Source organism: Branchiostoma lanceolatum, chromosome 1 (assembly GCF_035083965.1).
Source record: "Branchiostoma lanceolatum isolate klBraLanc5 chromosome 1, klBraLanc5.hap2, whole genome shotgun sequence".
Taxonomy (NCBI): domain Eukaryota; kingdom Metazoa; phylum Chordata; class Leptocardii; order Amphioxiformes; family Branchiostomatidae; genus Branchiostoma; species Branchiostoma lanceolatum.
In genome coordinates this window covers 7430198-7442003 of record NC_089722.1, presented here as the reverse complement: position 1 = coordinate 7442003, position 11806 = coordinate 7430198, and the positions used below count along the sequence as shown (strand labels likewise).

Genomic DNA, 11806 nt, shown 5'->3' with positions numbered 1-11806 from the left:
AATAGTTAAGTTGTAATTGAACTGTACTTCTCAACTCATGCATGTCATATTACCCCTGCCACCTCCATTTTCCTGAAGGAGGTTTACAGATTACTCTGTAAACCTGATGTAAACATCCAGACATCTGAGGGCTTCCTTAGAATTGCGCTTGCTGTATTTTGGGTGTTTCTTGGCCAGGGTTCGTGCACACAGGGACTTTAAATTGTCTTCCATGATTTCACTGAAAGATATTGGCAAGGTAATAGGCAGAAGGATGTGCACAGCATGTTTGTTTTATTCGAAGAAGGTCTGGAGGTAATAGGTCAAAATATGAAGTTTCTTGCTTGAGAAAATCCCTGGATGTGCATGAACCCTGTTCTGAAGGAATAAGAATAAGGGGTGGAGAAAATAGAGGTGGGGTACAGGATGTTTGTAAGTTTCTGCACCATGTTGACATGCGTGTAACGGGAGCCCATATCATAACCACAGCCAGGACACGGTACAGTACAGTACAGTGGGTAGTAAAACAAGACATCCACAAGACCACATCTGCTATAAAATATGTCAGCTTTTATTAAAATATCACTAGGTTACAGGGTAGCAAAGGGGAGTAATCAATCGAGCATAAAAAGTCCCTATCAGTACTGCGTGGTCAACCTAACAAGTCCAAGCGACTACTAAACGATGTTCGCATGTAAGTAGTCTTCTACAGATGTGAACCTGTAGGAAAAAGATTCTTCAAAAGAGTTGGTATACAAAAATACAACTTGTCGTCTTATAGGTTCTGTACAGTTTTCCTGACGGATGTTTTGTGCTCAGGAAATTTTTTTCTCCTTTGATACAAGAATAAGGTTTGGTTTAGTTGTAAAGCAGCAACTTTGCTGACTTTTTACACATGGCTTTGATGCTGATTTTCCAACGCTAACCGAAATGCACCGAATAAAGAAAATAAATACAAAATGGAAAGCACCAAACCAACAGAGGATGCCCAAAGTGGGAATAATAAATATGACAAGCAAATCTGGCATTTTTTATAGCCATTACTTTAACACTATCAAATGAGTAACAAAAAGGCTGTAATAAATACAGTACAATGATGAGAAGTTAATCAAACATTAAGTCACTCGACACCAAGTGAGGACTTGCCAAAATCTCATAAACGGAGATAAATCAAACGGCTGACTTCATGAAGTTGGCATTTGTGACAAGCAAAATTGTGAGAAATCAAGTCAGTTGGAAGACTGGACTGAATGTTGTGGCACATTTCTGTCATAAGGTGGGTGATGTGTGGAGAATAGATCAGCACCATTTTTCGATGGGAAAACGAAAAATGGACGCAAGGTGGATAGGACGAAAACCACGCAATTCAATCCATCCTTGCAATCAACCAGAAATGGTGGAAAATTCATAGAGTTTCTGCTGGTTTAACACAAAATCTACAAGTGTTTTTTTGACACATGACTATACAAGGATGGTTACATAGCAGCTATAGTGGGCTCAAAATGCCCGTGATATTTTAAATGGTTCTAACTCTAATATGGCAAGAAGAATTGGAAGAACATGAAATGGCAAGCCCCCTCTATTTGGTAGTAACACCATTAAGTAAGGCACTTTGAACTACTTGTAAACTCTCCTACACATTTCATTCAACAACACCAAAAAAACAATCTCGTTAACAATCTGGTCTTAGTAACTAGTTACTGCATACTGTGGCCAGCTTGGCTTTTCTCATACAACAAGTCAATTCTACTTTACCAGAAATGTAGTCTTATGGTGCAACATTTGAATATGTAGGACAAATCCTTTTCTAATCAGCTCCATTTTTTAAATCTCTCTATCCTCAAAGGTTCATCTACTTCTCTACTTGAGTCTTAATAACTCTCTAAATATGTTTAGAAAAAAGTTGACCCTAACCCCCACTCACCAATAGCAACTTATCATGGGCCGTTTCAAGTGAGTACAAGCCACCATTTTTTGCTATAATCTGGCAGTTTTCACACTTTTCAACAGATGTTGTCTACAAACGTGGGGGTACTGGGAAGTTATTGCTTGTGACAGGATTCAAATCACCACAAAGATAATGTAAAAAGTGGCTAGTTTGATTCATCCAGAAGAGATGGAAACCAAAAGGTTTCTCTTTTCGGGAATAGAACCCATGTTCTTGGGTTGTAAACAACAAAACTTGATGGCAAGTGTACCCCTGCTTGTCTAGGCCCCTGAGGTAGAGATATATGGCTTATTTTCCATGGGTATGCATTCTTTTCTTCCTCTTCAAAACACTTAGAAATATAGAAAACTTGTCTAGAATTGGGTGTAAGTACTTCAAAATGCATACCTCTCCTTTCACGCTAATAAACATGTTTGTAATTTTTCCACATGTTACCTCGGAGTCCCAATATCGTCGCTTCCTTTATAGGAATAAAGGTGTCTTGGGTTACATAGCCTAGCACGATGTGCAGCATGTTATATAATAATCCATGAGAAACAAAGGCATTTCTTGTTACAATACTGCGAAAAACTGTACAAAATTTCTATAAAGGTAAATAACTGCGGTAATGTGATTAATATTGTTGAACAGATATTAATTAACTAACACTGCAGAGCGTCGTTACCAACAGGATTTGGTAAAACACAACAGCACACGGTACAGCAAATGCGACTAAACTTCCTTTCTTACATGCCTGTTTCTTTCCTTCTCTAGCCAAAACACAGCTAGGGCTTTTATCTTAATTAACATGCTATACAGAAAAGGAAACTTGCTGACGATTTATGTACAGTTAGTGCAGGTAAGGGCACTCTCTAAACCATGATGGGTGAGTGGGGTTAGCGATGGTCGTAAATATGACACCGCAGCGACCACAGAGGAACGTAAATAATCAACAACAACAACAAACAACCTTGCTTTGACCTTAACAATGCTTTAGTAGGTAGTGAAGTGGTAGCTAGTAGGTACAAAGATAATAAGATCTAGAGATGGTGCACCAAGACTTCACATAGTGCGGTGGTGGGACTAGGGCAGGCGCACGGTTCGATCAGTTCACGATCGATCGATTCGAGAGCTGGTCGTTAATGCTCACTCACTCAGTGGTGGTGGTGGTGTTAGTTGGTGGCGGCGGCTGGGTTAATAGAAAAAATAAGAGAGGAAAAAAGAAGATTAGTCCTCTGTTGCAATTACGGGAGATTTCTGCAGTGAAAAGTAGTCCGTTTTTTTGTACCACTTATGACTGCAGCAGTCAGCCACCAATGACTGAGCCACAAATAAAATAGCAATAAAAACGACTCCAACGTTAGTCGGAACAGCCATGACAAGGTCTAGGTCTATCCACTTTGGCCTCACTTGCATTACAAACAGGCCGAAGTAGACCCACAAACATACAGACAGAAAAAATAAAAATAAAACGTTTTGGGGTTTTAATTTCTTTTTCAACGACTGTTAAGGTAAGCTTGAAAGCAACACCACTGCCCCAAGCCCCGATGGCAAACTAGTTTATCGGCTGATGACGACATGTGTTAAGACTTTTGTCATGACTGTTAGTTGCTCGTCCGTTAGTTCAACTTAAAAACACTAATAATGATACATACACCTTGTTGTAAGCCATACAGAAACAACCAGCACATCTAACACACTTTAACAAACATTTCTACCCAAAGAACATGCAAGACTTTATTTAGAACATGACCAACAACAATCAAGTACATTTAAAAATTTTATTTTTTCCTGACAGTACCAATATATACATAATACAAAAGAGTAGATAATAAAGATGATTTGGGAATGTTCCTTCCATGACTTTACTCCTCATACAAAATATCAACACCACCATATACAAACAACATCGTCTGGTCTGGGAAGTTATCTGCATTTGGTCCCTCCTTTTGATAAACTTCCTCTGTGCTCAATTTACCATTCCAGAAAAAAAATCAGTTGTAGTGTTCTTCCACGTTTGGGAAAGTTGGATTTTCATGACCGAATCAGAAACACGGTTTCAACATCATCATCTGTAGTGGAGCAATTTGTTTCTGTTGCCCAAAAATATAAAATCTAGACTTGATCGGTGACATCAAATTTTGCCATAATCTGTAATATAGATACACTTTTCATCTACGTCTAAACACTATCTCTCTTCCTATGAGAAAATATCTCAAGAATATAAAAATTCGAATACATAGCTATATCTAAGGCAATAGAAATATTGACACTATACTTTTCCTTCATAATATGCTATTGCTCATACAATACTCATACAATTCTAAATATCTAGATAATTGCTCTCCACACATGCACTCTGAATAGGAGAATTTGGATAAAACTAATTTCACCTACACTCCCTACCACTTTCTAACTACATTGTGCTAAAATCTGCCCAACATTTTAAAAATTGTACATGTCCTAAAACATCTGCTACTTGGCCGTTTTGATGACTCCCTGCTTTTGTTTTTTGTTCACTTTTGGAAGATCACAACCGCCAAAAAGCCAGAACTGCTACGACATTTTCGACTGGCAGACACCCTGTTCTTTCCATGTCATTGTTTTACTGACCAATTTTAAAAGCAAAAAAACTATTGCTTGAGATGCACTCGAGCAGTTGTCTGCCTATATTCTACACAATGATTCAATGTCCAAAATATACACATTGAAATTTGACAAGTCGATTTTCAATACATGATAGAGTACTTTTTAATAATGCAAAATTTGGAAAATAAAAACAACAAAAAATCTGCATAAATAGCATATATTGAGGCTATAAAAAATGAGGTTTGTAGTAAATCAACTTTTGAATATATCAGGCTGGCAATCCTTTCTTTATTGCAACTGCTGGTAGCACTTTTCTGGCCAATTGCTTTTTAGAAACTTGCACAGGTCCCTGTTTGCCTGACCACTCAACTCTCACCTCTGAACTTCCTGTTCTCACTCTATGATCTCTGACCTTTCCATCTAAACATGTCCTGATATGGCCTCTACTTTCCACATTTTACTGGCAGTATATCAGAAAATCTCAACTTTATCACATAGCCAGTAGTACATCAATAAAATACAGACTGGGCTGAAAGAAAAAAAGTGGTTGCATCATCTAAAACCTGTCACATCTGAGAAGTATAACATGCAACTGTGGGGAGGGGGGCAACAAGCATTGGGCTACAGTAATGCCTCAGGATAAGAAACTTCTTTATATGACTTGTATGTCATAAATTCAAACATGTACCACAACTTGGTGATAGTGATTAAAACTTTCCTGACGAGGAAACTGTTTGGTGACTTAACTGAGCCCGTCCCCCCGGCTCACACCGCATGCAGCACACTGATTGGTTGTCCCATCATTCACTCTTCCTCTAGCCAACCAGAGAGCAGAACTACTAAAACCTGCCTTGATTGGTCAGAGCTCAAGCACCAGGATGTGACCCCTCCCAGTGGCAAGCTACCGATCTACAAACAGTGTCTATTACTTATATATTCAACACACACAACTAACCTCGGTCTATGACAGCCCTTTGATAGGGGTGATCCCTAACCACATGCCTCCGCGCTTTTGTCACTGCACCTAAAACATGTCAGAGAAATGTTCAACAAACTGCACACATGTGATGTACAACGTCTTATGGCTTGACAACATAACCTATTCTCAATGCACTCAGTGGTGGCACAGCTGGCCTCCCAATCTTGCCAAAGTTCATCGGAATAAAAAAACAAGTAGCACCAAAAATTTAACCGATATGGCAAGCTGGGAGGGCTTTTTTATCGTAGCAAATAAAAACAAAATTGCGTGGGTAAAAACTTCATAGGTTCCTGTTGGACTCTGGTATAACACCAAATAAAGCTACGTCCAAGCCAGACAAAAGGTTGGGAGCTGTGCCACCAGTGTTTGCATTTTCCACGTCGGTAACAGTGTTATAAATCAAGGTGAAGTAGCAGAGGGGGAGAAGAAGTCCCGTGCACAAGAACGCATTCCCATGCTGAGTGTATTGGTCCCAAGGGTACAGTAGGATTAAGGCACGGCACACTTCTGCTCACTGGATGTAAGCCTTACCTGAAAACGACAGAAAACAGTTAGTAGCTCGGTCATTCCGGGCCAGCCGAGTCTATCGACCCTAAAGGTCTCGCCGAACGCGGGTCAGCGTCACACTCTGATGTCGTGCAGCGGTGAGAAACCACACTTCAAGTCATGCACGGAGTTATGGAACAACTGGCAAGAGGTCATCTATGTGCTAAACATCGCATGCACATGGCTTAGGCAAAATGCAGTTTGGCTACCACATGTGGAGAGAGACCTACAGCATGCATTGCACTACAACTACTGACGAACCTTAGTAACTGTAAAGAGAATGACACTGTCCCCAAGGAGTCACAGCTAACAGAAATTTCCCATTGACTTTTTCAACAGTCCGCTGTCAAGTTGCTAAATTGGAGACAGTCACCAATTTAGCAACTTGTCAGGTCTAAGGACGTGTATAATCTATATCTTTTTTAACAATGAATTCAGTACTAGTTTTATTCTTATTATGTTTTTTTATCTTCCAATAGTTTTTTCTGTACGCAAACAGCCGAGGACAGCATCATTATCTTGCAGAGATTTACCGAGCAGATACGGGGAGTTCCTACCTATCGCTTCGCTGGGCTCAATCGGGTACTGCAGGATGGATGAGGCAGGCACAGAGTAGGGGTAGTCGTAAGGCGCATACAGAAAGTTGGACTCGGGAGACACCATGTGCGGGAGGAGCCCGTTGGACATGATCTGCTGGGTCGAAGGTAACCGCTGGAGGACAGGGGTGGCGATGAGAGGCGCACCCCCGGGCATCGGGGAGCGTACTGCTGTCGGAGCCGACATCATGGGCGTGTTGGGGGCGGGGACACCCCGAGGCGAATCTGCAATAGTGAAACCAGAGTTTATTAGTTGGATAACAGCATGTTCTAGTTACGAACTTGGGTCCTGTGTTATGCTAGGGTCACATTTCCAAACCGGGGTCCGGCCCGGCAGTTGGTGAGAAAGAAAAGTATGATACAAAAGACAGCTTAACACACAAAATGTAAAGGAAAATAAGTCATGAGCATAATCTTTGTACATTTTTTTATACACAGTTATAATTTTCGTTCCCGCAAATAGCCTGGCCGGTACCAGTTTAGAAATGTGACTGGCATTATTGGATACCAGCATTTTGGACTGGGGCATTTCCTTTTCATACTTACCTATACACAAGGAGGGCATGTTATAAACAGCACTACAGGACAGCTACAAAATCTACGATGTAAATCGACCACCCTCTTTGGTCCACCAACCATTATTGCACAATGGAACTATCACAAACCAGACCCCGCTACTCACAAGTTAATATTAACCAAACATGCAATTTATTTTTATAAGTTAGTGGCTGAAAATGTAGCATTAGTGGACTCTGCTGTTCCTCTATGCGCTGCAGGGTAACTGATTGCAACACTTGCTTCACAGATCTACCAACTTTCTCCACTAAAATGCAGCAAAATCTTATCATCTTTCTCAAGTCAGTATCAAGAGTTTCGAATCAACTTTCATCAAAAAGAATCAGGTGCGAAACAATTTTTTCTCTCTTGATTGATGAAAAAAAACACTCTCCCTTATTCACTCCGGGATAATTCAGCGTCAGGTTTTTGAGAACCAATTGTGATGAAGCCTTGTGTGCAACTGAATAAAACACCTTCCAATCTCAAACTTCTCTTGTACATGTACAACGTACTCCCAAAATTGCTTAGTATATTGTAGCAATTTCCAGAATCCAGATCCAAAGGTCAGGAGGGCCAACGACATTGTACCGAGGTCAATTGACACAGACAGGGAAAGGTAATGAACAATTGGGGAAACAATTTCCACCCAAGGTGAGGAGAGATGATCTTGTTAGAGTAGTGGAAGGGCTAGGTGTGTAGTTAGGCAGAATTACAAAACTTGTTGCTTTCATTCTTTTTGTCTATAGAGTAAAAACATTTCAATGACAAAAAAGACACATTCTGGTTGGGTTTTGGATTTGGAAAATCTTATTATATAAATAACGTCATAATATTACTGTAAAAGGGAAATGTTCTCAGGGCTTTAAGCAGTTGAAACTGCCATGCAGGGTTTTGCTGTAGTAGGGAAAATGTTAGCGGTGTTTTTTTAAAAAGTTTGTGGGAAGAAGTCACCCCGAAAAATCCACCGCAGATATTTCCCTTTTTACAGTATGTGAGATACATGTATGTGTGTGACATATACGACATAGAATTTCACAATGTACTAAAAGGTGAGAATTTCACAGTGCACTTAAGGGTGACTGCGGACATCATTTGCCATAAATAAAAGGAGGTAGGATAAATCATGGTTTTGTGACAATGACACTTTGTGCAGTAAAGGAGAAAGATGTTATGTCACACAAGAATGGCAGCTGCATCCAAGTCACAGCAAATGCATTGTGGGTAATGAAGTTATCCCTAAAGAGAAGCATTATGGGTAGCCCAGCACTGAGGTGATGCAAGTATTGGCAAGCGGATTTGACCCTGCAGCAGAAGGATAACAGCTTCTAGCTACGATAACGTGCCTACACTGTTAGGTTTACCTCAGTACCAGATATACACTGGAAACTGCAACACTCATGCCTAAAACGAGTGAAGCAATGTCCATTATACATCTGGAGCCAAGGTTGGTTAGGTGTTTGCTGATAACTGTTAAAGGTGAGCATGATAACATGGCAAAGTAGGTTACAATGCACATTACAAAGCTAATTCACAGCAACACCAGTGGATTACATAGCATTAGCACAGAGTCCACAACAGCATCTTTGACAGAAAATTTTTGAATTGCAAGTATGCGAAAAAGTCCTGAAAACTATGGTAGTCCCCTGTAACACTTTGTTCAGTGCAAAATTTGCATTTATGCTTTGCAATTGTTATTAGCTGAAAAAAGTCTTCAAGGGGCCAATATAATGAAGTAAACGATTAATTCAGCACTACTTTGTATAATGAACTATTTCTTTTTTCATCATATGCAAATGTTTCTGCAGTTGTGGACTCTCTAAGCATGGTAGTCTTTAATTCATTACAACATTAGCTCTACTAGCGCAAACATGACCTTATCTACCAAAGCCCGGTGACTTACAGAGGGTGAGCCCTGCCTTCTGGTCTGTCCCTGCAAACGCATACAAGGAGGGGGCGGTCAGAGCTAAGTCCGATGGCAGACTGCTCGTCACTAGTGTGTGGGGGTGAATGAGAGGTAAAAGTGATGTTTATTGTGAAAAACCATGGCAACCCGCAAGACAAACAAACACAAACACCAACACGGGAAAGATTATATTGTCAACAACAGAAAAAAATAAAATACATATTAGAAAGGCAACCCAAGTCATCATCCTACGTACACCAAAAGTATCACAAGCAATGTTAACTTCAACATTAAGGTTCTGAGTCCGATACGTCAGTTCACCATCAGTACAGTTACAACGTGGGTGATGTCAAGTTGTGACGGTAAGTTGAACAGGTCTAGTAGCAGTTGCTTGCTTTAGTTCAGGTAGTTATACCCTTAGTCTAGACATGTTAGAGGCTTGCAGTTATGAGGTTAGGTCGGTCTTGAGCCTGCTGAAAGCTGCGTACTACAACAAGCGTGTCAGGTTTTATTAGTTTCTTCCTCCCACCAACACACCCGTGAACTAGTCAGCTTTCCAGGGTTGTGTGGATGTGTGTTGTTGGGCAGGACAGCATATATCTGCCAACTCTGCTCAAAATTACACTAAAATTGGCATAGAAATTTCTCTTGGTGGATGCTGAAACATACTTTAAAGTCTAACTGCATACTTTGTTGCTGTCAATAGTCATAGTCTAGTGTACCTGCAAATTAAACATACAAAACCTGCATTTCAACAGTAAACTAACAGACCTATCACCTCTTTCCCATTGAGGTTCAGATTATACTTGCAGAATTTCTATGGATCTTTTGTTCAAATCTCTACTGTGTAATCTGTGTAACCATCCCTCACTGCAACATGTCGGCTTTGCATGCATACTGGATCAGTGCCTGTCATTTTGAAGCTCTGCCTATCTAAAAAGGATCTACCTGTTGTTAAGTACTACTGTTTCTCATGAATTGTAATTACCTCAGAACAATGAATTTCATACACCAGTACTGTACTACAAAAGAAAATAACTTTTTGAAACACTGTTTTTCTGTGGATATTGCTGATCATCAATTTTTGCTTTTTTGGGGAACTCGTAGTCACAAATTTTTGGATAGTGCTAGAGTACTGAGGGGAAAGTTGTGGGTGACTCACTGTTTTTGGTGTTGTTGTCTCTGTAGGTGCCATTCAAGATGGCCAGCTCCATCAGCTGTCTCTTCTTCAGGTCATCCTCACCTTCAGGCTGTACACAACACAAAACAGAACAGCAAGGTCAACAGTCAGCTTAACCTTCAGACTTAAGATGGTGGAATTGGTTATCACCAACACCAAGTTTGGGGATAGTTTTTAAGAACATTTGCAGCTAGATGTGCAGAAAGTAGGTGTGACAGGTCGCTCTGTGTAATATAACCAGCTGCTGCCGCATCGAAGGACAGTTCTACCGGCTATACAGATACAGACTGCTAAGTCACTTCTCAGTCTTCTGTTCCCTTCCAACAGCTTCCATTTGATACACACACTTTAATGTCCTTTATTACGAACGTGTTGTGACAAATTAGCCTGCAGCATGATGATTATTATCAATTTATTATACAGCAGCTGACATTTGCCACCACAGAAATGATATGTGACTAAGGGTTGTATCGAAGATGGAACGCATCCTAGATTCAGTGTCTTCTCATGTCAGCTTTCACAATGTTTAGGATGCATTGTAGCCAACCTTACACATGCATCTGGGACATCTTTGTAATACACTATTGCATACAACACAAGTGGGAGAGAGTGAAAATGGTAAGTTTCAACATACAAGATGAATCAATGACATGAAATGATTTTTGGACGAACATATTTTGCATTGAAGTCCATGTAATTCACACAACAACAAAAAAAAACTTGCAGTAGAATGCCTCATTCTACCAAACATACTACAAGGAAGTATGTAATGTCTTTTTGATGGAAGTAAATATCCCAAATGCTATGAATCTAATCCAATACTGAAAACTTGTACCACAGCTTGCAGGCAGTGAATGGAAAGACAAGATACTGCACTGCAACCTGAGGATTCTATGATAAATCACCCACTTGTGCATTATTCAAGTTCGGGGAAACCTTCGCAACATGATAGTGTCTTGTCGATTCTACTGCCATGACAGATTACTTCTCCCTTCTGCTGACAAATTGGAAGTAAAATTGGATCCGACTCTTCCTCCCAGATGCATCCTGCTTACATTTCCCCTTTCTTTATCTCTGCGATTCCTTCTTTGGCCATTTGTCATCTACCGAGACAAGCCTACGATCAACAAGCAGAAACGCTTTATATTCCTGGAGACTGTGATGGTTATACATACTCTGATGCATGGTGGGGAATAAGAAGGATGAATTTCTTCACAGCTGTTGCATTCTGAGTTGCCTTACCAGCAGACTGATGCGACCGGTTAGCATCTTATCTGCACTGATTTAAATTCATCTGACTTGACACTGCAGCAACTGTTCTGAATGAAAATGTGTTTGCCATATACAAAAGCTCCATGACATTTGACAATCTACACCAGTTGCTCACTGCATTTGTTGATCTGTCTTGTTTGGCGAGATTCTTGTAAAAAAACCTCAAATAATTCATGAATCTAGCTTTGATTTTCGCAACCCATTTGACTACTTTAAGTAGTCCAATTAACATGACTTCTACAAGAAATGATTTTTAAAGAATATGCCACGCCAACAG

At 40.1% G+C, this 11806-nt stretch overlaps 1 protein-coding gene across 9 annotated transcripts in view; it reads right to left on the bottom strand.

The window, feature by feature from the left end:
- Nucleotides 1-11806, bottom strand: part of LOC136432742 (KH domain-containing RNA-binding protein QKI-like) — a 69345-nt gene that overhangs the window by 2847 nt on the left and 54692 nt on the right. Inside the window, exons 6-10 of one of the 9 annotated variants that reach the window (XR_010755590.1) lie at nucleotides 10240-10327; nucleotides 9075-9164; nucleotides 6554-6841; nucleotides 5451-6005; nucleotides 530-3095 (exon numbers count right to left, since the gene is read on the bottom strand). Coding sequence is in view for 8 of the 9 variants with exons in the window: in XM_066424608.1 (XP_066280705.1) it covers nucleotides 3079-3095; nucleotides 5451-5519; nucleotides 6554-6841; nucleotides 9075-9164; nucleotides 10240-10327 (552 nt within the window). In the remaining variant the exon portion in view is untranslated. Of the gene's footprint in view, nucleotides 1-529; nucleotides 3096-3673; nucleotides 6006-6553; nucleotides 6842-9074; nucleotides 9165-10239; nucleotides 10328-11806 lie in introns of those variants that run through there. The other 8 variants (XM_066424608.1, XM_066424701.1, XM_066424255.1 and 5 more) reach the window with 8 other exon arrangements.